General features: G+C 37.8%; 1 protein-coding gene and 1 long non-coding RNA gene across 3 annotated transcripts; one reads left to right on the top strand and one right to left on the bottom strand.

Moving 5' to 3' along the window:
* Positions 1–5,644: 5,644 nt before the first annotated feature.
* LOC113307990 lies at positions 5,645–7,960 on the bottom strand. Of its 2 annotated transcripts, none has more exons than XR_003339418.1 (4): positions 7,674–7,960; positions 7,313–7,392; positions 7,078–7,152; positions 5,645–6,994 (listed from the first exon to the last, which is right to left on the bottom strand). It is a non-coding gene; the product is annotated as an uncharacterized LOC113307990 (long non-coding RNA). The 2 variants fall into 2 exon arrangements; XR_003339419.1 differs by lacking the exon at positions 7,674–7,960 and adding an exon at positions 7,478–7,608.
* Positions 7,961–8,542: 582 nt separating this feature from the next.
* On the top strand, positions 8,543–9,728 carry LOC113312004. Its single transcript, XM_026560782.1, has 2 exons — positions 8,543–9,533; positions 9,610–9,728. Exons 1-2 carry the CDS (start codon positions 8,543–8,545, stop codon positions 9,726–9,728), a joined length of 1,110 nt encoding a protein of 369 aa, XP_026416567.1.
* The last annotated feature ends 18,040 nt before the right edge of the window (positions 9,729–27,768 follow it).

Raw genomic sequence — 27,768 nt, 5'->3', positions numbered from 1 at the left:
TACACCTGTCCGATTATTGAAGAGTCGGTAGTTTCAAAAGATACATTGCAAATAAAATCACATGTGTTCCAAAAAAAATTTTGTGGAAGAACTCACAATTTTCTTATTTGAGTCAGAAAATTTCCATTTCTCTACTTCATCCATGATACTAACGAAATAGTATATGTGGAAGTGTGACAACAAGAGAATTACCTTTAGTAATCTACTCAACCTAAAGTAAGTGGTTGACATGTGTTTTGAGAATCTCTTGGCCTGTTGAGATAAATAAATTTCTCATATTAAGCTAAATGTAGCAAAATTGAAAATAGAAAGAACCCCCAAGTAATGAGGGTTAGACGTACCGACTCATATAAAGCATGTGAAAAGCGACGTATATATCATGAGACGAAATGTATTTTTTCCCCTCCTAGCGGTAACCAAAGTACATGTGTCAATTGAATGGGATGAAGCTAAGATGTAATTCTAGCTCTCACCAAAGAGTTGGGAATGAATCTTCTAACAGGTATTGGTATAAGCAATGTAATGCAGGTATCATAATAGCAACCAATTTTCACATCAACTTTAATGGCAACAAGAATTTTGCATAGCCAATTGTCTATCTTATTCAGTTGAACTGGATGCGTTTATTGAATGAAAAGTACATCATTCCCACGAGACATAAATTCTCTAAAGCACTTGAGTATATCTGGATGAAACGTAACATATATTCACTCTAAAGTAATTGAGTTGAATCCGAATTTTGTTACATAATAATACCACACCACTTATTAAGTCTCTCAAGACTCAATGTCCAAGCTCTGTATGTACCAAGGGCTAATCACATCTTGTTAAGTGTAAAAGGTGTTCATGCGTGAACTATTACCTATTTTTTTTGAAACTTACAGTGAGAATGGATTTGATTGCATCTATAAATTATTTCTAATGAATGTGGAAGGAAACATATTTTCAGAAAATTAATGTGTCAATCTAGTGAATTTTAGATCACTGGAACTTGATTTACTGAATCCGTATTAACCCCAATAATGAACTGATTGGGATTGATTCATAAAGACTTCGACATAACCATAAAGCACATTGGTTGTGACAAAATGTTCCGTTTTGAAAGTACTAACACGAGCATCACTTCATTTGAGTGTATAAGACAATGAACTAATAGAATGCGAAGTTACGAAATCTACCACAATCAGTGATTTCTAAAGTTACTAGATTTGCATTGCCTCTCCCCATTATGCTTTAGATTAAGAAAGCACGTCACTCATCTTACAAAGTCTTCCTTTAGTAAAACATGATTGAGACCATCGTGTTTTACTTAGATGCAAATGGTAAATAACTCATTCTCCAAAGAAATAAAGTGTTGTTAGTGAACATATATCCATGCAGAATGCGGACCATTCAAGTGATTTATGGATCTGGTGGATGATTCGAGGCATTAAATCAGTTATTTCTCACAACAAATGATGCGTTTAACTTTTATAGAATTCCTAGCACATATTATACAATGCAAAGTGCAAAGGCTCACCACCCTTGTTAATGCTAGATAATTTACATCAAAATGACTTGATGGTTATTGCATGTTTAATAGGATCAATGCAGAGCATCCTATACCCCATGGTCTCGCAAAGGCTATCATCAAAGGTTACAGATGATGTCTAAGGAATAGGTTATGTGTACCAACCTACCTTTTATTGCTTGGGGATATGCAATATTACACGCAACTTTACTTAATTCGTTTTAGAACCCAATATTAGTCAACCTTTTCCGTGTACCAGTTGGTAACTGGATTTAAGCCTGACATTCGTGTTCTTACGCATTTTTGGTTGCACTATATATGTGCCATTACGACTCCACATCGTACTATGATGGGTCTTCAAAACTGTTAAGTAGTTATGTTGGAAATGAGTTCCCACCAATTATCCGCATTTTAAACCTTTTGGAAAGAGATCTCTTACCGCTAGATTTGCGGGTTATCACTTTAATGAGACAGACTTCCCCTCGTTAGGGGGAGATAAGAAAAAGTATTTTCTAAAGGAACGACATGAATTGTCGTAGTGTGTTCCCAGTGCGTCTCATATTGATTCTGGTACCCCACAAATGTAAATGTGAAGTGACAAAGAATAATCGATTTTTAGAATATACACTGATGTCGCTAAAGTGATGAGATCACACATACCAGCTGCAAACCTACCTTCAAGGTTACAAATCCTCAATAAAGGATATACACCATAGACTAAGGTGTTGCAACTACACTCAGTGGAAGTGTGGTTGAGGCCGTGGCTCCATAAAGGAAGTTGGAGAGACCACTTGGTTCAATAAATTCTCACCTAGACAGGAAGTAGGTGAATAAGGCACAACTTATTTATATCATCAGAAATCATCTCATAAGATTGTATCTGAATATGTCCATGAATCAAACTGGAGGACGCTGCGAAGTTTAATGATTCCAGAGAACAATGACATCCCAAGTGGATTATGAGAATGCACACGATTCAATAGAAAGATCATGCGGACATATTGATGATTAATTTCATATACACTTGCTTAGGGAAATAGAGAAAAATGAGATCGAACCAATATCCTTGTTTCTTAATGTCAACGAAGAGCATATTTGGCCTATATAATCCAGGTAGAACTTGGTTCTTTGACAAATATACATGTATTTGGTGTGGTAGTGCTAACCAACCAAGTGTAAATCCTATTGGACATACATGATTAATTTGTCACAAATCATAATGAGAAGAAAACAGTCTTAAAGTATAAAGACTCGCCTTGTGGCGCGAGGTTTCTCACAAAGCCCTGGAGTTGTTATCTTGTAATGAATGTTATAGCGTTCTGCTACTTAGTGAGCTTGGTAATTTCAAAAGGACTTGAAATGAAACATATGTATGTGGTTGTTACGTATCTCTAAAAGAATCAAGAGATATCAGATATTTACAAAAGTACTTGATAGACTTTTGTTTCCCAAATCAAGTGACTCTAAACCACGGAGTGCGTTTACTGTTAGATATAACGCTCACTTATAGATTGAAACAATCAGGAGGATGTGGTATACCCGTCTAAGTGACTATTTGATTTGGAGGGGATAGACAGATAAGGTATTTTTCTTGCAAATTCACAAAAAAGTTCCTGATTTGGATTGTAGTTATATATGTCGTTGGTACATACATGATGGACACTCTTGATGTAATAACAGACCTTAAAAGCTATTTGAAATCTGAATTTGAGATGAAAAATCTGGGAAAAGCTCGACTGAATACTGAGCTTGTGGTATATTATTCCACCAGTTTGTATATGTCTAAAGTTTTCAGGCAATTTAACAAAGACATACATCCTGATAGCACTCCCATGATTAATCGAGGTTCAAATGTAAGTACGTGACCATTTCGTCTAAAGGAAGGTGACGAAGATATGTTGGGAGATGAAATTCCCATATCTAAGTACAATAGAATCATTGTTGTACTTAGTATAATATTGTACTCGATTAAATTTTACATTCTCATGGAACTTGTTAGCTAGATATAGCTCAGCGCCAACGCAACGTCATTGGAATGGTATAGTGAATGTAATCGTGTACTTAAAAGTAACCATTGACATAAATTTGTTTTATCCCTGCAAAGACATTAAAAGGAATGCTAATGAAAGTGCAATCCAAAAGTTGTTGATTATGAAGGAACAATAATCTCTTCTCCAACGAAAGTAATCATGGGGAATATGGTAGACTATTTTCTAGGTCATTACCGATATTCAGTTTCGAAAAGTACATGATTAAAGGAACTGTCTGGAATAACTCTTAAAGTAATCAGGGGGAGATGCCGACATCAGCGGGAGGATCCAAGGATATGATGTCGACATATTTTACTTCGAAATTGAAATTGAAGTTGTGTTGTATTATTTTTCCCTTCGATCGAGAGTAGTTTTTCCCAAAGGGTTTTGTTACTCGACAAGGTTTTTAACGAGGCAACACTAAAAGCATCAAGTATGTTGAATGTTGAAGACATAAAGATCGCGTTGATAATACTGAAAATATCTGAATCAAAGAAATGAAACGCGACAGTCTGTTAAGCGACGTAACTTCCAGAATCAACAACATGGTCTTAGAACATTCAAGTCACCAAAGTCAAGTGTGATAAACTTCTTCTGACTGCATTAGACTAATGAAAATTGTCTGACATCAAGGGGAGCATCTAATAGTGTGTTGAACTATTTTCCTTCATCGAGGTTGTTTTTTTCCCGCAGGGGTTTGTTACTCGGCAAGGTTTTTAATGAGACAACAACAAACATCGGGAATGTAATTTCCCAGCTAAGGCTATTGTCTTTCCCACGAGGATTTTCTGCCTTAGGAGTTGTGAAGCAACTAGTCAACTTCAACTGAGCAAAGTGATCATCTGCAAGTGATCAACTTTACTTGCATCTGTCACGTTGTACTCTTTTCCCTTTGTCAAGGTTTTGTCCCACTGGGTTTCCTTGTCAAGGTTTTAATGGGACAACATATTCGAGTCCATCTATGTTCTAAGTTTGCTTAATATTGCACTCTTTTTCTTTAGTTCAGGTTTTGTCCCTATTTTTTTCCTGACGAAGTTTTAACGAGGCAATTAACTTAGCCTAGTCGGTCCTTGAAGATCGTATTGCATGTGATGAACTACATGTAAAGTACTAGATAACATATGAAGTATTACATGTGAAGAGTCATACCAAGGTTTTGTCCCACTGGGTTTTCCCTTGTCAAAGTTTTAATGAGAGAATTTATATCGGCACAAGTCATTAAGGAGAGGATGACATTTGAAGAACTACATTCGAAGCACTAAACGTGAAGCACTACATATGAAGTTCAATTGGACCGCACAAGGGGGGGGGGGGGTTGTAGGGCCTATGTCCCATAGGTGTGCGGCCCAACTAGATATCTAGGGTCTCCCTTCTACATGTATATATAAAGAATATTGTTCCATGTAACCCTATTTATCCTGATGAATGGAAACTACTCTGCCTCTCTATTTTCCTGTATATTTCCACTACAAAATGACAATTTTTATTTAATTTCTCCACCATCAAGTTTAGGTGGATGGATGGTTACTTATACTTTTCTTATTTTTAAAATCTAATTTGAATCATGACCATCCATCTACTTGTATCTGATGGTGGAAAAATTGAATAAAAAAAATTAAGTCATGACTTTAATAAAAAGAGATCTGTAAAATATAAATTGGGATAAATACATTAATTAATTTAAAAAGTTTGTCTAGAAAAGGTAAAATATATTTACCAAACTAATAAAACTTAGCCAATTTGTTGTTGCACGGGATGATATTTTTATAGGATAACGGCATCAAGATTCTTGTATCAAGAATTCACATGTGTCAGAACCATCTCTAATAATAACAACGGTTTTAATAACTTGCAGCAAGATACAAATTATACTCATAGTTCAAACAAGTTCTCTTAGTTTTCCAGGCAGCGTTGGAATTCCGCTAAATATATAAGTAATTCAGTTGCGTATGTATGTACCTAATTCGGTAGATGTCAACTACATCACCATTAAAATTGAAAATCCTAATCATCCCCTTTACTATTGGAACAATGAAGTATCAAAACTTATCATGTTTGGCATGTTGTGGAGATGATGCAGGAAAGTATGGTTGGATGGAAGGATATACTACTATCTTTTCACGAAAGACTGATTCTGATAAAATTTGTATTATGCAGTTATCCCATTTATAGTATGGTTGTGTACAAATGGCCCAAGAAAGTCATTAAGGAGTGTGAAAGGATTATCAGAAACTTTCTTTGGACTGGTGATCCCTCTTCTAGAAAAACGATTACTTTGAAATGGGATTGTGTGTGCTCTCCATTTGAAGAAGGTGAACTAGGTCTGAGAAGATTAGAAATTCTAAACAAAGCTCTGCTTATAAAGTTGTTTTGGAAACTTTTAAATGGGGATGATGAAATGGCAAGATACTTCCAACCAAAATATCAAAATAAAAAAGGTGAATGAATTCAGTATTATAAGAAACAAGCTCCTAACCCGGTGCATATGCACCGGCATTACCGAGTTGTATGATGAGGCGAATCTCATTTTATTATGCAGCTTAGTTCGACTTTATGCCATTTCTCAAACTTAATCTATCCAAACTGCTATTATGCGCTGCGGCATTCCAGTGAGATGTTTCCGAGTTTCCGTCCGGATATTTATTATATGTAGATGAGTAATCGGAATGCCATGATCAACATACAATTATTGCAGATATATTATCTCAGAGGATGTATTCTTGTGAAATAGATTTTAGTTTGGATGCCTTGAAGTTTGTATATCCATTCCCTCTTCAAAGCAATCTTAGCAGTAGGAATCCTAATGCCCAGTGTCTACATCGTTCGTTCACCATTTACTTTGATAATTTTTGGGAACAACCTGAGTGAATCTTAAGTCATTGTCTTCATCATCTTCTTTGCCAATTTCCGATATATAAGAACTCTACCACAAAAAGAGAAATAAAATTTGATTGCGCCTTTTCTATTAGTTTCTTCATTTCCGGTTTTGTGTCTGCACTGAATTTTTTCCGACCAAGGGAGTTCCCCGTAAAATTTATTACCTAGTTCACAACATCTTTGGTCATATGGAATCGGTAAAATGTAAACATCTTCGGCTACAGATTATAGGACGGGTGCTTGGTCTCTTGTACTTCTAAACATACCAATCCAAACGTGAAATTCTAGACCTAATAGTCGTAATTATATGCTCTTGCCACTTGTGGATAACTAAACTCCTGTTTCGCGTTCCTTGTTCTCTCTATTCTAGTTCCTTGTTTCCTCCTTATTGAATTGTTCTTATTGGTTAGTGCATTACTTTCATTAAACCTATGTATCCAAAGGAGAAGGCATTAGTAATTCGTAGATCATGACCATCACCTGATCTTACTTATAGAAGTTGCTAGTAGTTCAAAGGTTTTTCTGTGTGCAAGAATCAGTTTCTCAGCAGTCAATTTAATACTATAAAAGATCACTCCTGCACAGGAAAAAAGAAATTAAGTAACAAAAATCTAATTCTTAGATGGAGATTCTTTGGCGAGAGAGATATGCTGAGATTACCTTGAAAGATGGCAGATAATGTTACAAATGCCTAACCATTTTACCATTACCAAATGCCTCCAAGAGTCGATTTTCCTGGCATCAAAAAAATTAATACGATAACAGGAAGTCGCAAACATAATATGAAATTCAAGTTTTTAAAGCAAATCCTAATTGGACTGAGATATATAGTAGGCAGTTCTTCATTTAGGTATACACTGTTCAACTGAGATGGATCATACATCTCTATTCTTACTTTTGATGTCGGGGAAGACTATCCATGAATGAAGCGAAGATCCAACTTCTGCGACCACCTGAATCCCCTAACGACACCAACTGCAATTGTAAGTTATATGTCAGAAACATGGAATCAGATAATCATCAAGTAACAGATATATGTGAAAGGCAATATGAAAGTTACAAATCTGATTTTTCGGCGAGTTTAAATTTTTTCATGGTTACGTTTCTCTACTTTGCTATCATGAAAATTGTAAAATTTACGTTTTCCGTTTCATCTCTGCGACTGAAAAGATGACGCAGGAAATTTTAAATCGTGTTTCCAAAGTTGGGGTGAGAAAAGAATTTGATCAAAGGAGACTTAGGTTTAAAGTTATTACCTCTTCGTTGACGGCTTTCGTGTTTGAGAGTATCACCGTTTCAAAAGAGCTTGCGAATGAAAGCTAATTTCAAAGTGTCATTTTTTCTTCAACCACCTACTTCTTCAATTCCATCACTTTATTTGGGTTTTTTCGACAAAATAACTCATTGAAGTAATTTATCTTCATTGTCTTCAACTAATCAGAAGCCAACCACTACCACCATTGTACTGGAAAACCTGCCACCATGGAAAAACCAATTTTTAATTTACAATCGTGAAAGAGCGGGTAAAACAATTCCCTCTAACAAAATCTCATACCCTAAATACAATATTAAATAAATTGAAAATAAAAGGTTCTCCTGTAACTACCACCATGTCTTAACGTATTTTATTCATCCAACCATGACGTCGCTTGGGAAGGGAGGTGGCTTTGCTGAACCTTTTCAATGTGATGAAAAGCTGCCTCTTTACTAAATGTCCAGCAACTATTTATTGAACCTTTTCAATATGGAAAAGAGAAATTACAAACAGGCGTATGCTATTTGTGAAAGGGACTATAAATAAGTGACTCTTCAAGTTCTGTACTGGATTGTGTCCTATAAATTTAGCCAATCATGCAGCGATGACATGGAGTTACTGCTGACATGGCATCACCAAAATCAAGAGTGATTGTGGCATCGACATGTGGCGATTTAGGGGTCTCTTATTATAAAAAAAAGATCTTCAATATGGCCAGGACTGAAGTGGGCTGCAAATGATGTTTATCAGCATACCAGATGGCTAGTGACGGATGGTAAAAATATTTCAGTATGGAAGGATAAATGGATAAAAGACAAGGCTTTAATTGATCAATTTCCTGACAATCAGTTTTTGAACTCTTTCCCAGATATGAAAGTATCTGATTTATTGCTAGATGGAGAATGGGTAATTCCAGTTGAAATGCTTGAGATGATTGAAACTAGAGAACTCCCTGTGGCAGATTATCAACAAGATAGAAGAATCTGGAGTGACACTCTAACTGGTGAATTCTCTGTAGCTTCAGCAGTGGAAAACATAAGAAGAAAATATCCAAAACTCAAATGGACTAACCAGGTATGGAATTCTTCAATACATCTTGCCATATCTAGTAATGTGTGGAAGTTAATGATAAATATATGTTCAACAAATGATAATATGAAAAGAAGGAAATTCAGTATGGCTTCAAGATGTCCATTCTGCAAAAATTGTGAGGAAGATTTAGAACACATCCTTTGGACTTGTAACTATAGTGAACTTATCTGGAAGTGGTTGGGTGATATGTTCTGTTTTAAGAATCAAAAATATTTTGATGATATCTTTAACTTTGCAAAGATTAAGAGCCCTGTTGTGAAGGAAATCTGGAGAACTGCAGCTTTTATCACTGCAAAAGATCTTTGGTTCCTGAGAAATAAATGTGTCTATGAAGATGCAAGTTTCTTTGGAGAAAACCTCAAGATGAGAATATTGAAGTTTACTACTGAATGTGATGTTAGAATGAAAGCTCTTATGTGGAATTCAACATATGATCTTCAGATACTTAAGAAATTTGGATTAAAATGTAGAAGATCAAAAGTTCCAAGAGTTCAAGAAATATTTTTCCATTTACCAAGCAACAACCAGATTCTTTTATGTTGTGATGGTGCTTCAAAAGGTAATCCAGGAATATCTAGATATGGATTCATAGGTAGAAATGAAGCTGGAGAGTGCATTGTTGCTCAGGCTGGTGGTTTGGGGATAACAACAAATTTCTATGCAGAAGTGATGGCAGTCTTATGTGCAGGAGAGTGGGCTATAAGAAATGATCACCTGGAAGTTATTTTCATATCAGATTCAAAGACAGTCATTACAGCCTTCATGACAGGTCAGATTCCTTGGTTTGCAATCACAAGATGGTGGATAATATGTCAGAAATTGTTATCTGTGAGTTTTATTCACAGCTTCATTAGAAAAAAAAGGAGCATCATTGTCAAGGGGAGAAATCATCTATTTTACTCATAGACCTCCCTTCTTACAGAGCATTGAAATTGAAGATCAGCCTTACTATAGATTCAATTAAAAGTCTTCTTTAGTGTCATAAAAAGTTGAAATTCTTGTAATTTTGGTTTTGGTTTTGAATATTGACCTTGGATATTTTTTGTAACTCCTTTTGTTATTAATAAAATATATTGTTTAGCAAAAAAAAAAGTGCCGGGACGACCAAAGTAGGGGGCCTGTTTTTTGTGACGCAATTCGTAACAGGTTTTGCAACAATATCTCTGTTAGAGCATAGCTCGGTTGAACCCACCGAGCGTTGGTATGTCAAGTTTGGTTGTCATATTTTAGTGAATCAAAACTCATGTTAAGAGTCGCTTGATTATGTACTAGAGTCAACTTCGTATAGGTTAGCTTGAAAGTATTAGGATTTGAGACTTTACAAATATTGCGAAGACGTGAAGATGTGAAGAATCAAGTAGCTACAACGACAACAATCATCCTTCCACTTGAGGTTGGTGATATTTGAATTGAACAGTTTCATTCTCTAACATATCTTTCAAGTCGTGCATGTTGAAAACAAAACTGCGAAGCATATTTGAACTCTACATAGACATAGTATTATGGAATACAATACGAGGTTTATTGCTTAACCATTAAACTTTGTAGATAAAACATCGCCATAATCATTTGAATGTTATTGTGATTATGTATGGGTATGAGGTGAGGATTTCATCCTAGGGAACAATGTTTTACATGTTTTCTAAGGAAGTAAGTTCGTAAACTTGTTTGTGAATCGAACAGGAAATCGCCAGGCGTTATTGGTTTTGTTATTCATTGCATATCTTATGAACAACCAATATGTGTGATTGAGTATAACCGTTCACGACTTCTTATGTTCTTGGTTGAACTATTCACAAAGGCCTGACTTATGTATTGGTATGACTTTTATTAGTGAAACCGATCTTAAGTAATCACCTGAGATGGTATGATCGGGTTTGTGATTTTATGTCTGACCAAATATGGGAAAGGGGAACCGATCCTAGTAAGAGGTGCAATACATCACAAAGGGGAACCGATCCTTGCATGAGGTGCAACAAGGTTTATAGCAGAAAGGGGAACCGATCCTATGAATATGTGCAACACGTTTTTAGGCAAAGGGGAACCGATCCTATGGACATGTGCAACACATATAAGTTAGATACCATATAATGTGGGAAACCGATCCTAGTACCTAGTCAACCGAATTTTGGAAATCTAGTGTGATTATGTATAGTACTCACATGGAAGGTAGAACCGAAACTTGTTTTGGTAGAACCGTTAAACCCATGATTGTGATTGAATGTTATTTGATCAATCACATAGTTCTTGAAAGTTTGATGAACCAATTCTAAACTTTTTTAGAAGTGTAGAAAATCGGTTTCAAGGTTGTAAGTGTGAAAGAGAACTTACAAAGTTAAGATGTCGACATACTTTGAACACGTGCTATGAATGTTTATTTCTTTAATTGTTCAAAGTTATTCCTTAATAGCTAAGGGAAGAGAATCCCAGGATCGAAACATAAATAAGTTAAGAATCTTTTAATTAAGGTAATTAACTTCATTTTTAGGAAAATAAGAATTAGTAATGTGCATTTACTAATTAGAGATTTTCTGAGAGATTTCGATCATTATTTTTTGGACAGAGCATTTCCAGGAATTATGAAAACCGAATTTGTGCTTTAATGAATATCTTGAGAATATTTTCGGTTTTGGAAATTCCTTGGTGTCCAAACTTCCTTGTCTATAAATACTTGAAGTTTGCCTTTCTTGCAAACTAATCCTTTGAACAACAAACTTCCTCTTTGTTGTGTTGTTACTGGTGTAGCCGCCTATTCGGAGAGAAGAGTAACCTAATTAGGCGAAATCTCTTACGACCGATCAGTTTAAAGTCTTCTTTGGGATTGAGAAGCTCTACGAGTACCGTTGGTGGGAAACTAGATAATTGCGGTTTATCTTTTGTTTTCATTGATTTGATTGACTAACGGTGGTTGAACTTTGATTGCACCTAGTTTGTTTATGCTTGGAAATCTTCTATTCTGATATAAGATTCACTCAAACTAGTTCATAGTTTCGACAGGAATCTTTAGACTGTTGTTAGTTCTAACTTCTAAAGACGATCTTGTGATAATCCATTGTTAACATACTCCGTTCTGTGCGTGATTGATCACAAGAGATTCAAGTGATTGTGTGCAGGTTTTTATTGAAAATCTAAGAAGATTTGAAAACGAATAAGATATTGAAGATTTCTGATTTGTGGGTTCATAATCTTTGGTGTGCACAATACTTGTTTCGGTAAAAGAGGATCCAATTAATAATCGGTTTATCCTTGTGATAGATTGGATTGATTAATTGAGTAGATCGGCATCAACACAATTCTTTGGATTAATAGTGTTGTTGGCTTAATCTTAAATGATTACTTCGGTAATTGAACATAAGATAGATCTAAGGACCTGATGAAGGAGTTTATGTTAAGATAAACAGAAGAGACTTTGTCCGACTCATATCACTTGGTTGAATAGAGTTGATACCAAACAGATTTGTTGTTCCTTTACTGTTTGGAATACGAACCAAAGGAATTGTTCCAAGTACGTGACTTATTCATAGGTCGGAGGCGTGGGAATCCAGACGGAACTAGGTGAACTATAGGTTTAGTTGCTTGGTCTCAACTATACGAAGTTAGGTGTAATTTTGTGTAGCAGCTTAATCATGAGAGTATTCAATTCTGGACTAGGTATCGGGGTTTTTATGCATTTGCGGTTTCCTCGTTAACAAAATCTTGTTGTGTCATTTACTTTATATTTCCGCATTATAATTGTTTTATTACAATTAAAGTAAATCACACAAACGTTAATTCCTATTTAATTGATAAGTGAATCCTTTTGTGTTTGGTTAAGTCTGGACCTTTTTATCAAGTAACATACTTCGTTGTTGTATTGTCTCGATCTCGTATCCATAGACGATCACACGAAGTGTGAACCGATTAGTTGCATTGTCTCGACTCAGTCCATAGACAATCACTTTCGGAGAAAGGACTTATAGGTAGGAAAAGTTTTAGCTTGAGGTATATTTGGGTACCCTTGCCTTTTCAATTGGTATCAGAGTAGGCAAACACGAAAAGATCTAACAATCTGTGTTTGGTGCGATCCAACCTATAAGAATGAACTCAATTTCTCATGAATCGACTTCAATTAACGTACCACCAAGATTTGACGGAACAAACTATCTATGGTGGAAATATGCTATGAGATATTTTCTTCAATCACGAGACTTTAATACTTGGCTATTAGTCGTCAATGGTTATATTCGTCCAAAGATAGAAAATTCAGAAACTGAGTTTAAACGCTTAGTAGAGTTTTCGAACGAAGAAAAGGCTCTTGCAAAGCAGAATTCAGATGGTTTGAATGCTATAATACGTTGTAAGTCGTGATCTAAAACATCATGTATCAACATGTCAAACTTTGAAAGAAGCTTGGGATAATGTTCAGATCGTCTTCGAAGGAAATTCATCAGAGAAAGAAGCTAGACTTCAAACTCTCACTTACGATTGGGAAAACCTTCGAATGGATGACAACGACACTTTTGAAGAGTTTCATATTAAACTCTCTGAGATAATTAACGCTTCTTTCTGAAAAAGATATAGTATGCAAGATTCTCAGATCGTTGCCATCTATATACGATTCTAAGAAGCATACAATCATAGAAGCAAACGATCTTTCAGCTCTCTCACGAAGCACACTCGTTGGAAAGTTAAAGATCTTGATCATGAATCACAGTCTATTTAACGTAAAGGAATCGCTTTTAAAGCTGCAAGAATTCTGAAAGCTCCAATGGAGAGGAGTAAACAGATGGATGATTCAGATGAACAGATTGCAGAAAATTCTGATGATGAAATTAAACAATCATTGTCATTGATTACTAGACAGTTTCCAGATCTCTTAAAGAAAAGAAATAAGAGATTCGTTAAGGATGCTTATCGATTTTCTCTCCCACATGATCGAGCTCCTGTCAAAAAGGATCATGAAGAAGATGATGAATATAAGCCGCAGTGCTTCAAGTGTAAAGGGTTTGGTCATATTGCTAAAGACTGTTCTAATATTAAGAAATACACTGGGAGCAAGGCATTGGCTGTAACTATAGATGAGACCTCTGATTCATACGATTCTGAAGAAGAGGAAACAGCTAATATTGCATTAGTTGTCAATCTTATTTCTTCCTCCTCCATTAGTGATTACCCATTTTAAGAATGTACATGTCTTCCGATGTTATTAAATCAGCTAATGGTAAAGGGAAAAATAAGACAAGATGCAAATAATGTCTCAAAAACAGAATTGCTAGAGTTGCATATGCAATTCCAGTCAATCCAAAGATACTTCATTAGTTCGAGATAACAAAAGGAGATCTTTTCATACTATGCTAGATCAAGAACGCTCTGGTTGTTCAAAATTCCATAATGAGAGAAAATCTCATACTAATGCCACTTGATCGGTATTAGAATTCTTTCCTCACCACGTGTGCCAAATTTTTGAATGAGGAAGAAGAAAAATCAAGGCACCTGATGTAATTTCAAAGTTGTTGTAGTAATAGGTTCGTTGAGACTTGTGAAAGCAATAGATTTTAGACTTATAAAACTTAAAAAAAAAACAAAGAGAACTTAATGCAAAATTGATTTCAAGATATTAAAAATAACCAAGACACTGATTCCACTATTACACATGAATGAATGATGGTAAAGAACCCAAAAATCTAATTATCTTTTAAGTCCCTTATTTCTTAATTCACAAATAATCAGGCATATTCTCAAATATTAACTGTATTCTCTAAGCATAAATTATACATTGACTAAACAAAGTATAACCTATCAAATTGAATCTCAACTAGTTAAGAAAATTATGCAAACAAATTAAAACTCTGCAAAAGCAGTGATTGAGTGAATTATAAATTAGAGAAAATAAAATGTTTACCAATTATTCATGCGTAAATAGCTTCCTCACTGCCTTGGTTGTGGGAGAATTAGCTCATCATCATGTTGGAAACACGCTCAAAAGTTGATTTCATTGCTCAAAGTGTTTACAAATGATGAAAATGGGAGAAAATAATTAAAAACCGGGTTTGTAACAATTATATATGTTACAAACCGAACTGTTACAGAGAACGATAAAAGCTAACTGTCATTGTCACTGTAGCAAAACGTCCGTCTTTGTGCGTCTTATGTTCTTGGTGTTCTTCACAGCAGCATAAAATGGCGATTCTATGCAACTCTAAATTTTTGGCTCCGTGATGTTCTAAAATGCTCCCAATCCTCTCTGTCCCCCTTCTGTTAATCCTCAACAGTTTATATAGCCTCGCAACAACGAAATATCCCTTCATAACTCCATATAATTCTCCATTCACTCGGAAGTAAAGAATATCTCCTTGGGAATATTATCTTCCGTTTTTTAACTCCTCACGCAGCTGACTTGTGTTTATACACGCTGAAATACGTCTAAGAAGAAGTCACGAACGCTGAGAATACACGCAAACCTTCCCAATATAACTCTACAAATCCCGTGATATCTCAAGCTCTGTTTTGCATCAATTCCACATAACTTCTTTTCTCTTATCGAATCTGAAGGACTCAGCATCCCTGTCTGAGTGTAACAGGATGGAGTGAACTGAATGCAACAATAAAATCTCCCCAAATCCTCTCGAATTTGATGGAGAGTATCCTTCTTACACGTATTCCCATGTCTTGCTACGAACAGATTATCCATCCAATTTTAGCTGATTCTAAAGCCTATACCATCCCTGTTTAGCTGAATTGAGCCGACCCAACAAAAATAAGCCATTGAATCTCACTACAACAAGCTCAAATCGCCAACCCTAATTCCGACAGGTTGAGAGTTGCTTTTCCCGCCAAAAACAGAAATTTGAACTGAAGAAGAAAGGTTCCCCCCTATCCGGAGTAGGAGGTGTGAATAGTAGCTGCCTTGAGGGGAGCCATGGGGTTCCCCTTATCCAAACTGAGGGTGCCTTTAGTACTTTTCTACGGGGGTCCAAATAGCACTTTTTGAGCAACTTTTTCCATACAAGTGTATTTCTCCAAAAACACCTACACAAACATAAAAATACCATAATAAGTATAAGTACAAAATCAAGCACTAACAATAGAGACACTAGGATAATTTAGACACAAAAATGTGTCTATCAAATACCCCCAAACTTATTATTTGCTAGTCCTCGAGCAAAACTAATCTAGAAAATAAAATCCTAACTCACTATCTCAGGCATCACGGCTACACTTAGCACGTGCAGCAAGCCGTTAAACCGCTAGGTTGCCCTAGCGGCCGAGTGTTGTCTCGGGAGGGTTTACTAGAGGTGTACCCACAAAACCTTTACTCCAGACCCTAGCTATCTATGCAGAACTTTGGAAGGCACTAAAGAATCTCCTTGGTTGGTATACAATCATTGACTATAGGAGGAAGTACCCTAATGCGAAATTCCAATTGCTGTACACGAGTTTGCACTCAAGCATACTAAAATTCATATATAAGTGATAGAGCTCTACTCAGACAGTTTCTGGACATCATAACCGGAGTCAAACAATCACATGGATAGATTAAGAAGATGGATGTAGAGAAAAACGTAGATGGTTTTGATGTTGACTAAGTTGAACGACGTTTCCCATATCTTTCTGAAGGCCACTACTAGGATGAACCTATCCTAACGGACTGAGATACCAGTCTGACTAATATCAACACAGCTGGCATATACAAGGGGACCAGCGGGTGATAATCCTAACTCTAGGTCAACACAACTGGCATATACAAGGGCACCAGTTGTCGACTTTATTGAATTTATTTCGGTTGGTCTGATGGTCTGGTCTCAATTCTTTTTTTTTTTTTTTTTTTTTTTATGGTATCTCAATCACTCTATTTAACAACTTGAATCGTGTGCCTCACCAAATCACTTAGAAACATATTTAAAAGAAAAGAAAATAAAAGCAGAAGGTGAAAAGGATTCAACGAGATATGGCGAAACTACCATGTTTTTTTTTTCCTAACACCTGAGCTATGTGATTTTATGAATAGAGTACTCTATTTAGATGTTTCCATCCAACTCAGATTGGTTCCTCAACTCCTACAACCAAGATGCTTCCATCCACTTAGATTGGTTAGTGCCATCCTTAATAAACATAAATTTCTAGGCTCTGGAGTTTATTTGTTGCAACTAAAATCTAACAAAAAGTTTCTTCCCCACCCCCAAACTTAAATCTTACATTGTCCTCAATGTTTCTAATGAAAGAGCAATACCAAAAAGTAAAGTAACGTGAGGAATCAGTAAAGAGAGAAGTCGGAAAGATAGTACCTGGGTGAAGAGAGAAATCAAAAACTAATATACAACATACAATCACCTCGATGGTCAATCAAGGGTAAGCAGGATCCTCCAGAGGAACCTCCTCAACATCACCTGTAGGAAAGGGCTCTAAAAAGGGTTTCAATCTCTGACCATTAACATTCGAAAAACTACTACCATCCGGTGTCTCGATCTCAACAGCTCCATGAGGAAAAACAGTACGGACCACAAAAGGACCGATCCACCGAGAGCGTAACTTCCTGGGGAATAGATGCAAACGAGTATCATACAGAAGAACTTTTTGACCTGGAGAAAATGATTTTCTTAAAATATTTCTATCATGCACAAGTTTCATTTTGTTCTTATACTCCTTAGCACTATCGTAAGTATCTCTACGAATCTCTTCCAACTCATTAAGCTGGAGTTTCCTATGGGCTCCTGCCTTGTCAAGTGAAAAATTTAGATGCTTAACAGCCCAACATGCTTTATGTTCTAACTCAACAGGTAAGTGACATGCCTTGCCATACACAAGTCGATAAGGTGACATTACAATGGGGTTTTAAACGCAGTACGGTAAGCCCATAAGGCATCAGTAAGCCTAGACGACCAGTCTTTCCGATTAGGATTAACTGTTTTCTCTAATATACGTTTTATCTCCCTATTGGAAACCTCTACCTGACCACTAGTCTGTGGATGATACGGGGTAGCTACCTTATGTGTAATACCATATTTCTTTCATCAAAAGCCTAAAAGGTCCATTAACAAAGTGAGACCCTCCATCACTAATTATAGCTCGCGGTGTACCAAAACGTGTAAGTATATTATCTTTCAAGAACTCACTCACAACCCTATGGTCATTGGTCTTACACGCAACCGCCTCAATCCACTTAGAGACATAGTATACATCGACAAGGATGTATAAGTTACCAAAAGAATTAGGAAACGGACCCATTGTGTCAATACCCCACACATCAAAGACCTCAACAACTAAAATAGGGTTCAAGGGCATCATGTTCCTACGGGAAATGGTTCCTAATTTCTGGCAACGTTCACAAGTAACACAGTAACTGTGGGAGTCTTTCAACAACGAAGGCCAGTAGAATCCACACTGCAATATCTTAGCAGCGGTCTTCTTAGCACTAAAGTGACCCCCACATGCATGATCATGACAAAAGCAAATAATACTAGACTGGTCACTCTCAGGTATACATCTCCTAATAATACTTAAATAAACAAGGATCATCCCCAAAAGAAGTGCTTAACCTCGGCTAAAAACCTAGAACGATCTTGTTTACCCCAATGTTGGGGCATTCGACCAATAACAAGATAATTCACCATATTCACATACCAAGGTAATTGGGTAAGAAAGAACAGTTGTTCATCAGGAAAGCTATCCCTTATAGGAAGGGAATCATCAAGGAAATCAACAACTAGCCTAGATAAGTGGTCTGCCACTACATTTTCTGCACCCTTTTTGTCTCTAATGTTTGGAGAAAACTCTTGCAACAAAAGGATCCATCTAGTCAATCTAGGTTTCGTATCCTTCTTAGACAGAAGATATTTCAAAGAAGCATGATCAGTATATATTACGACCTTAGAACCTAAGAGATAGGGTCTAAACTTGTATAAGGCAAACACAATGGCTAACAGTTCCTTCTCTGTAGTGGTATAGTTCAACTGGGCATCATTCAGAGTTTTGCTAGCATAATAAATCACATGAAATATTTTGTTTTCTCGCTGACCTAGCACAACACCAATAGAATAATCTGAAGCATCGCACATGATCTCAAAGGGTAGGTTCCAGTTAGGTGCCTGGACTATGGGAGCGGTAGTGAGTAAAGTCTTATGCTTCTCAAAAGCCTCTAAACAAGCATCATCGAAGACAAACTTAACATCTTTTGCAAGCAAATTGCAAAGAGGTCTAGAAATCAAGATAAAATCCTTAATGAATCGACGATAAAAATCTGCATGCCCTAAGAATGACCTAATATCTCTTACAGTTTTTGAGACCTGTAAAGTCTTGATAAGGTCAACTTTGGCTTTATCTACCTCTATACCCTTAGAAGATACGATATGAACTAAAACAATTCCTGAACGAACCATGAAATGACATTTCTCCCAATTAAGCACTAGATTTTTTTCCTTACACCTAGTCAATACTAATGACAAATGATGCAAGCACTCATCGAAAGACGAACCAAACACAGAAAAATCATCCATAAAGACCTCTAAGAATCGTTCTACCATGTCAGAAAATATGCTCATCATACAACGTTGAAAAGTCGCAGGGGCATTACATAGCCCGAAAGGCATGCGTCTATACGCAAAGGTACCAAAGGGACATGTAAAAGTGGTTTTCTCCTGGTCTTCTGGGGCAATAACGATCTGATTATAGCCGGAGTAGGCATTTAAGAAGCAATAGTGACTATGTCCTGATAATCGTTCTAGCATCTGGTCGATGAAGGGAAGAGGAAAGTGGTCCTTCCTAGTGACCTTGTTCAATTTCCTATAGTCAGTACAAACACGCCAACCCGTGGTCACTCGGGTTGGGATTAACTCATTGTTATCATCCTGGACTACAGTAATACCAGATTTCTTGGGAACAACCTGAACGAGGCTGGCCCACTTACTGTCTGAAATGGGGTAGATAATGCCTGCATCTAACAACTTAAGAACCTCGGTTCGAACTACTTCTTTCATATTAGGGTTCAGTCTACGTTGCATCTCCCAAGAAGGTTCGATGTCACTTTCTAAATATATATGATGCATACAAACAGTGGGACTTATACCCTTAATGTCTTCTATGGTCCACCCTAAAGCTTCCTTGTTGTTTTGAAGGACAGTTACTAGCCTACTCTCCTGATCACTATCCAGGTCGGATGCTACAATCACATGTAAAGTTTCAGATGGGCATAAAAACACATACTTCAAGGTATCTGGTAGTTGTTTAAGGTCCAACTTAGGAGGCTCTTCTAACGAAGGAACTAGGGTAGACTTAGAAACTGGTAGTGGTTCGAACTTAGGTTTCCATCCATTATTAGTGTCTAACAAAGGGGTTGAATCTAACAAAGCATTCACCTCATTAATCACATTATCATCATCAAAACCTATCCCAAAGTGATCTAGGCATTTATCTAACGGATCTTCTAACAAAGTGTTTGGTAATGACTCCTCGACTAATGTTCCTATCATGTTCACCTCTTCTATGTTCGAGTCATCTACTTTAGAGGATAGCCTACTAATATTAAAAATGTTCAGCTCAATAGTCATATTACCCAAAAGACAAATTCATAATACCATTTCGACAGTTGATGATCGCATTGGATGTAGCTAAAAACGGGCGACCTAAAATCACTGGTATTTAGTTCTCTGGGTCAGGGACAGGTTGGGTATCTAGGATAAAAAAATCCACTGGATATATAAACTTGTCGACCTCTATAAGAACACCCTCTATTACACCACGAGGAATTTTAATAGACCTATCAGTTAACTGAATTGTTATCTGGGTAGGTTTCATCTCACCAAGTCCTAGATTAAGGTACACATGGTATGGGAGTAAGTTCACACTGGCTCCTAAGTCAAGCAATGCTTTCTCAACACGGTATTTACCTATTGTGAAAGAAATGGTAGGGGACCCCGGGTATTTATACTTAGAAGTAGTGGTATTCTGAATTATGGAACTCACGTGACTAGCTAGAAAGGCTTTCTGCTGGACACTAAGCTTTCGCTTTCGCGTACACAATATCCTTAAGGAACTTGGCATAAGCGGGAATCTGCTTAATCGCATCTAATAATGGAAGGTTGATAGTTACCTTCTTAAAAACCTCCAATACATCATTAAAGGTGGACTCCCTATTAGTTGGAACTAGCAGCTGTGGGAATGGGGCTCTAGGAACAAAGCCAGGCTTATCAGGAACCTCATCGGTCTCTTTAGAGACTCTATCAGTCTCCTCAGTTTCTGGTTCAGAAGGGTGAACTACAACATGTTCACTATCATGCATGGCAACCTTGTTGTCTATCACTCTACCACTCCTAAGGGTTTTAATAGCATTCATGGTGGACCCGGGAAAGCGTATAAAATTGAAGCGAAATGAAACGGGCCTACAGTAATACCGCAAGTGCACGGTCGTCAGATGTAGCTCGTGCAAGTACGGGTCGATCCACAGAGACTGGGGGTGTTTGGAGTTTCTAGCTATTTGGGCTCTAAATTGCTATTGGGCTTCTAATTGTGCTTTGGGCTTAGTGGGTTTGTTTGTAATGGTGAAGTGCTTTAGGCCTTGGGCCTTTGAATGATGTTGGAATGAACTGTGAACTTGGCTTTGGATTCAGTCAAGGATCTGGGCCTTTGGAAATGTAATGAATTTGGGTTCAAGTGAACTGAACTGAGCCTTGAACTCAGTTGGCTTGTAAACCAAACAGTGGCTGGATTTGGGCTTTTGGTATTTTGATGTGAACTGGGCTTGGTAACAGTGAACTGGGCCTTAGGTTTTGGGCTCAGTGTAGTGAACTGAGCTTGGGATTAAACCTGGGCTTTTAGCCTTTGGTTCTAGGCTAGCTGTTTGGGCTTGGTAACAGTGAACTGGGCCTTAGGTTTTGGGCTCAGTGTAGTGAACTGAGCTTGGGATTAAACCTGGGCTTTTAGCCTTTGGTTCTAGGCTAGCTGTTTGGAGCAGCAGCAGACAAGGCTGGGCCTGGCAGGAGCACAACAAGGCTGGAGAAGTGAAGGCAACAGGAGCTGGGAGCAGCAACAGGAGAAGAATTAGCAGCAGCAGTAGCAAGAGGAAGGAAAGCAGCAGCAGCAACAGGGTTGCAGGGCAGTGGCCAAGGCAGCTGAGTAGCAAGGCAAGGAGAAAAGAAGAGATGGCAGTGAAGTAATGGTGGCACTAAGCCAAGAACAGTGAAAATTGATATAGGAAAAATGGACAGTGGAAAATGAAGAAAAACAGTGGCCAATGGCCAAAGGCAGTGATGGTGTGGTAGTGACAGTGACAAAAAAAAAAAGCAAAGCCAAGGCAATGGCTTTAGGCATTCATCTAGAGTGGGAAGAGAACCAGCTTGCTCACAGTCACTAGTGAGCACTAGTTTCTCCCCACTGCTCAATCAACTCAATGCTCTAAGGCTCTAACCTAGCATTGACACACAACAGTAAACTAATCCTAACATTTGAGAAGCTAACAGTTGACAAAACAAGAGATTAAAAACAGTGACAAAACAGGAAACAAAACCAAATAAACCAAGGCTGTGAGCCAAGGGCAGGGAGGAGAAGAAGTAACAAAACAGTTAAGTTGCAAGTGACTGTGAAAACAAAATGTGGGTTAAGCTAAGGCTTTGAATCCACCTTGTGTCCTAGCTAAACAATGCAATTCTAGATTTGAAAACTTAGGCATCCAACTAGAATGGGAAGAAAATCAGCTTGCTCACTGATTTGCCCCCACAGGCATATCAGAGCACCAACTACTTCCCATTACTCAAGCAAAACAGACCTTCCTAGCAATTCATCATTCATTAGTGCACTAAGGTTTCATCTGAGCCTCAGCAGTGACTCAGAACATAATTAACACTACAATGGAACTAAACATGATCAAGTTTTAAACAGGAAATTAAACTAACTAACATGTGAGAAACAAAAATTGAAAGATGGAATTAAACAGCAAGAACAAACATGAACAGAAATTGAAGAATCCTAAATATTAAATTGAAAATTAAAACTAAAATTAAACAGTGATTAACCCAAATTTGGGGGTATCTCGGCTAACCAAGAACATCCTTTAACATCCTTTAACATCCTACATCAGTTCCTATTTATAGTTTACAACAAAATATAAAACCCTAATTCGAAACCCTAATTTTTTTGGGGGAAAATCAAATTCTCTCACCAATTTCCTGAATCGAGCTCGACCCATGCTTTGGGTATGTCCCCTCTGCTCTTCTGAAGCTTTTCCTGCCCTCAATTTTGTCTTCTCCTCGCTGTTGGTGAAACCCTAGCTCGAGATTTCTTGTCAAACCCACACTTAGGGTTCAGAGATGTGAATTTGGAAAGAAGTCTAGGCTAGAGAGATGTCGTGGTGTTGTCGGGTGGTTGTGGTGGTGGTGTGGTTCGAGAAGAAGGTGTAGCTGGTGGAGGTGATGGAGTTGCAGAGCTCTGCAAATTTTTGGGAAGAAGGGGAAGAAGAGCTCGAGAGAAGAATGGGTTAGGGGATGTTTGTTTTGGGGTATAAGGGTTCGGTTGCTAGGGTGTTGAGCGGGTGTAGCGGACTTTGATGAACAGTAAGTAAAGAGCGTTGGATGATCCCATATAGATTGAATCGAACGGCTAGGATGGAGAGGTATGTAGCGACCGTTGGATTATGAGATACAACAAAATTAACGACACCAGATGGAGTTAGGTGTTGTAGTGTTAAGCGGAAGTATCGAGGTTTGATGAGCAGGCAAAGAAACGACCGTAGGATCTAAATGTGATCTAATCTGAAGGCTTGGAATTTAGGTACTATGGTGTTTTGCAGGGACTTCAGATTTTGATGAACGATGAAGAAGCGACCATTGGATGATGAGATGGATCCGATCTAACGGCTGAGAATGGAGGCGGGTATGGATATAGAAAATGGGTTTGGGTAAGGGTTTTGGGCCTTGGGTATGCCCAGCCCATATCTTCTTTAAGAACAATTCTTCCTTCTTGAGCCCATTCTTAGCTTTTTGGACGTGCGCTCCATTCTTTGCGTCTTCCTTGCGTAATTTCTTCCGGCTTTTCACTACTTTTCTGCTCTTTTCCGCTCTGCTATTCATCCAAACTTTATTTATTACCTAAAAATGCAAAATTAAGTAAGAAAAATATTTATTCTTGAAAACAATGAAAATACAGAATATGGGATAAAATGTAGAATTACTGCACAAAAGATGAGTTAAATGCCAACAAAAAGGGATAAATATATACATTATTTGGCACTCATCAATTCACATGATCGGATGGTCTTTCACCTATTTCATTAATTCCTCTAGGGTTGGTTTGAGTTTGACTAGGAAACTTACCTCTTTCTCTCAAAGACTCATTTATCTGACTAACTTGGGTTTTGAACTCGGAAACAGCCTTAGAGTTAGCCTGACCTATTCTCTTATTTTCTTCTAAACCTTGAGCAACAGATTGCTGAAACTGCACAGTGTTACGAGTTAACAAGGCGAGAGACTCTTCTAAACTTATGATCTTCTTATCTGAGGGGTTCTGAAACTGTGTCGGAGCTGAAGGATTTTTAGTATAGCCAAAACCTGGGGGAACCTGAGTGTTACTAGACTGACCTTGATTCTGGCCTTTAGACCAAGAAAGGTTTGGATGATTTTTCCAGCCAGGATTATAGGTTTCTGAATATGGGTTAAACTTCTGACGGTTATCAAATCTAGTGTTTTTATAAAGAGCATTGGCTTGCTCTTCAACAGTATAGCCTTCCCAAAAAGGCTCTACTCTACTACTACTACCACTAGAATGACCTAATTCTAAGGCTTCTAACCTTTTGGCTATGACTGCTATTTTAGCATCTGACTCATAAGACCCTTTTACCCTATTGACATTTCCTCTACTTAGAAGAATTGTTTTCTGGGGTTCCCTATTATTTTCCTGTTGTTGGGTCTTATCGGCGATTTCATTCAAAAATGTCATCGTTTCATCAACAGTTTTATTCTCAAACCCACCTGTGCATAAGGACTCAACCATGGTTGTTGTTGAATAATCTAAACCCTCGTAGAGGATCTGAACTAACCTAACCTTCTCTAAACCATGATGAGGACATTGAGCTATTAAGTCATTGAACCTTTCTAAATACTTGTATAAAGAATCCCCTCTTGTTGAGCAAAAGTACAGATTTGTGTCCTAATAGACGATGTTTTGTGCCTTGGGGAAAACTTCTGTATAAAGGCAGATGTAAGTTGGTCATAGGTTTCAATTGACTCTTGAGGCAAACTATACAACCAAGATTTGGCTTTATCTTTTAAGGAGAAGGGGAATAACCTAAGTTTCAAAGCATTATCATCTAGGTCTTTAATTTTCAGAGTACTACAAATTTCCTCGAATTCCCTAACATGAAAAATAGGGGTTCTCATTCTCTTTCCTAAAAAGATTGGGAGCATCTGTAAAGTCTCAGGTTTTAGTTCATAATTTGCCTCGGTTTCAGCTAACTTGATACAAGACGGACGAGAGGTCCTAGTTGGGTTTAACAAAGCTTTCAAAGTTGCCATTTCTGGCACTACCAAAGGACTAGGAGTACTTTCTTCACTAATTGTCAAGTTTTTAAAGCTAAAATTTTCAAAGACGGGGCTCTGAAAAGAAAAGTCTTCGAGCTCCCCGCCTTCACAAGAAGAACTATTAGGTTTGTCACTAATCAAACGACCTAGAGTGTTTCTTTTCCAAGCCCGTTCTCTAATGACCTCGGGCATACACTAGAAAAACAAAATTAAAAAGAAAAATCATAAAAGGAAGGGAAGTTCTATGCAAACACACACAAGGCTGACTCCACTACAACAAACCTACTGATTTCTAGCAAACAAAAAGCATGATGGCTCCACTTAGATTGTTTCTAGACCAGCTTCTACTCTTCCAAGAGGCAACTAGGTACAATTTTAGCAAACCTCGTAGGACGATCCGAATAAAGTAAGTCGGAGAGAAACGAGAAAAGCTCAGTGGAGCTTTGATACCCCCGCCTCTTTGGCAACGCTTCCCTGGGTTACACGACAGCTCTAATCGACTTCCAGTAATCTTCCTAAACCTTGAGCTAGGCTAACAAGATACCCAATACAATCCTTTTGAACGACTTTCCTATAAGCTCGTTACCCTATCGGTCTCGTTCTAGTCAGTATTTTAGGCTTGGGTTTGCGTTAGGTATCATTTTCCTAAAGCGGACAAGAAAAGAATGATGATGAAATCCGAATCCTTATCTCGTATGGCCAGTTCTTGCCCTTTACTAGAAAATTAAACCGTTTTCAGTCCTCAACATATATTCACAAGAAGGAAGACAGTAAACCCGTAAGGGGATTCGCGGGTGTTTTGATAAACTTACCTCCTGTTCTTTTTCTATTTCTTTTCTTCCCCGCAAGTCACAAAAAAATTTACTAACCAATGAAAATGTGCCACATCATCAATTCCCATTCTCTGGCCATCCAATCGCTTCCCAAAACCTGACCAGAATCTAACTCCGCCGGTTCAATTCACACCATCAATTCTCAAGAAACGTGTGCACTTCAACACTGTCTTCTCGGCAATAATTTCAGGCCAAAAGCTCACCAGACCCACTCTGAGAACCCATTCTTCCTTATAACTGCTCCAATCAACATACAGAACCCTTAATTATCTCAGGCCACAGCTCCACTTGTTTTGTATCCAACTGAGCATCACATCCTAACTAGATCGATGGCAACAGTCCAGTACAACGCCAGCGAATATCTCCCTGGTCTTCTATTTTATTCACTCATCACTTTGCTGCATTCTTCATTCTCGTCTGTCCGAGGCTCTCCCTGATATTCCAGCTGCGACTTTAGTCGAACCCCATTGCAGTTTCAACTCCTTTCTTTGTTGATGTCGCTGTATCACTGCACCACCAGTTTGAGACTCCAAACTCCATTGATCAACATCTCTTTGAAACTCTGAAATTTTATCTCCGGCACCATCAGCCAACACCGTTCTTATTCACTGGCTTTACAGCTTCAACATCCATCATCACCAGGCTTTGCTGCTCCATTCGATAACCACCATTAGCCCACTGTCTTCGCATTCGACACTCATCTTCTTTCTTCTCAGCTGCAGTGCCTATTACTCCCTGTATTACAGAACATGCACAATTTCGTCACCCGTTCTTTGTCAGCATTTCTTGTAGCCTGCATTTGCTGCATCTCAAAACCCATTTGCACTCAGGTCTGAGCTCTCTATACAGCTACCATTAACATCAAACTCCATTTAGAATCGATTCATCCTTTTGCACCTTTTCCTTCATTCACCGATCACAACAGCAGCAACCAAGCTTGGCCACATCAAAACCACGATTCTCATTGCAGCAAATTCGCAAACGCATCATGCTCACTGTCTCAAACTAATCGGCCATCCGTGTTGCTGTCGACAGGCAACAGAGTAAGAACAATCGCATATTTACCCCACAGCAGCGGCCCTTCTCGACTGCTTCGACAGTACAAAATTCAGGCTAGCTTCGACTCATCCATTCTCCATTCCAAAACCAGCTACAGGTCCATTTATATTTCAGCCACAACAAAGCACCAACTCGTCTTAAGACTCCCAAAATTCATTGTAGTGGTTGATGTGTTATTTCTCAGTTGAGAAATTTCAATTGGTTGAATCATCTCTGACTCCATACAAAATTCCTTCTCGTCTTCTCGTAACTCCAAACAGCAACAAAGAGGCAAACACCCTCCATGCAACTTCTCCCAGCGATTGCATAAGCTCACACAGCACAGCTCCCATTTAGTCTCGGCTTCGATGAGTATTCATCTTCATTCGAACCAACAACAATGGCAGTAGCAGTCCACGAACCCTCCATCTCGCACCAAAGTTCATCTCCGTTCTTTATTAGCCTGGCGTTTTTAGGGGCCACTCAAAAGGATTTAGGGGCCAACAATAAAACAAAAAAGGTCACCCAAAGGGAAAATGTAGTCAGCCCTTATCTCGCGTAATTCGTTATGGCGAAATTACCCTTATATATTCGGAGGATATGATAACATTGTTACCCTCCGAATGCAATCGAAAGCCAAAATCGTTCTCAT

This window comes from Papaver somniferum, chromosome 9 (genome assembly GCF_003573695.1).
Source record: "Papaver somniferum cultivar HN1 chromosome 9, ASM357369v1, whole genome shotgun sequence".
NCBI classification, from domain to species: Eukaryota; Viridiplantae; Streptophyta; class Magnoliopsida; order Ranunculales; family Papaveraceae; genus Papaver; species Papaver somniferum.
Note: the sequence above shows the minus strand (reverse complement) of the source record. Positions and strands in the feature narration are given on the sequence as shown.

Bases quoted from the DNA above. Each gene is read 5' to 3' on its own strand.
- LOC113312004 (XM_026560782.1), top strand. From the start codon at position 8,543: ATGAAAGTATCTGATTTATTGCTAGATGGAGAATGGGTAATTCCAGTT. The intron at 9,534-9,609 runs GTCAGATTCCTT...TTTTATTCACAG, and splicing joins CATTACAGCCTTCATGACAG to CTTCATTAGAAAAAAAAGGA.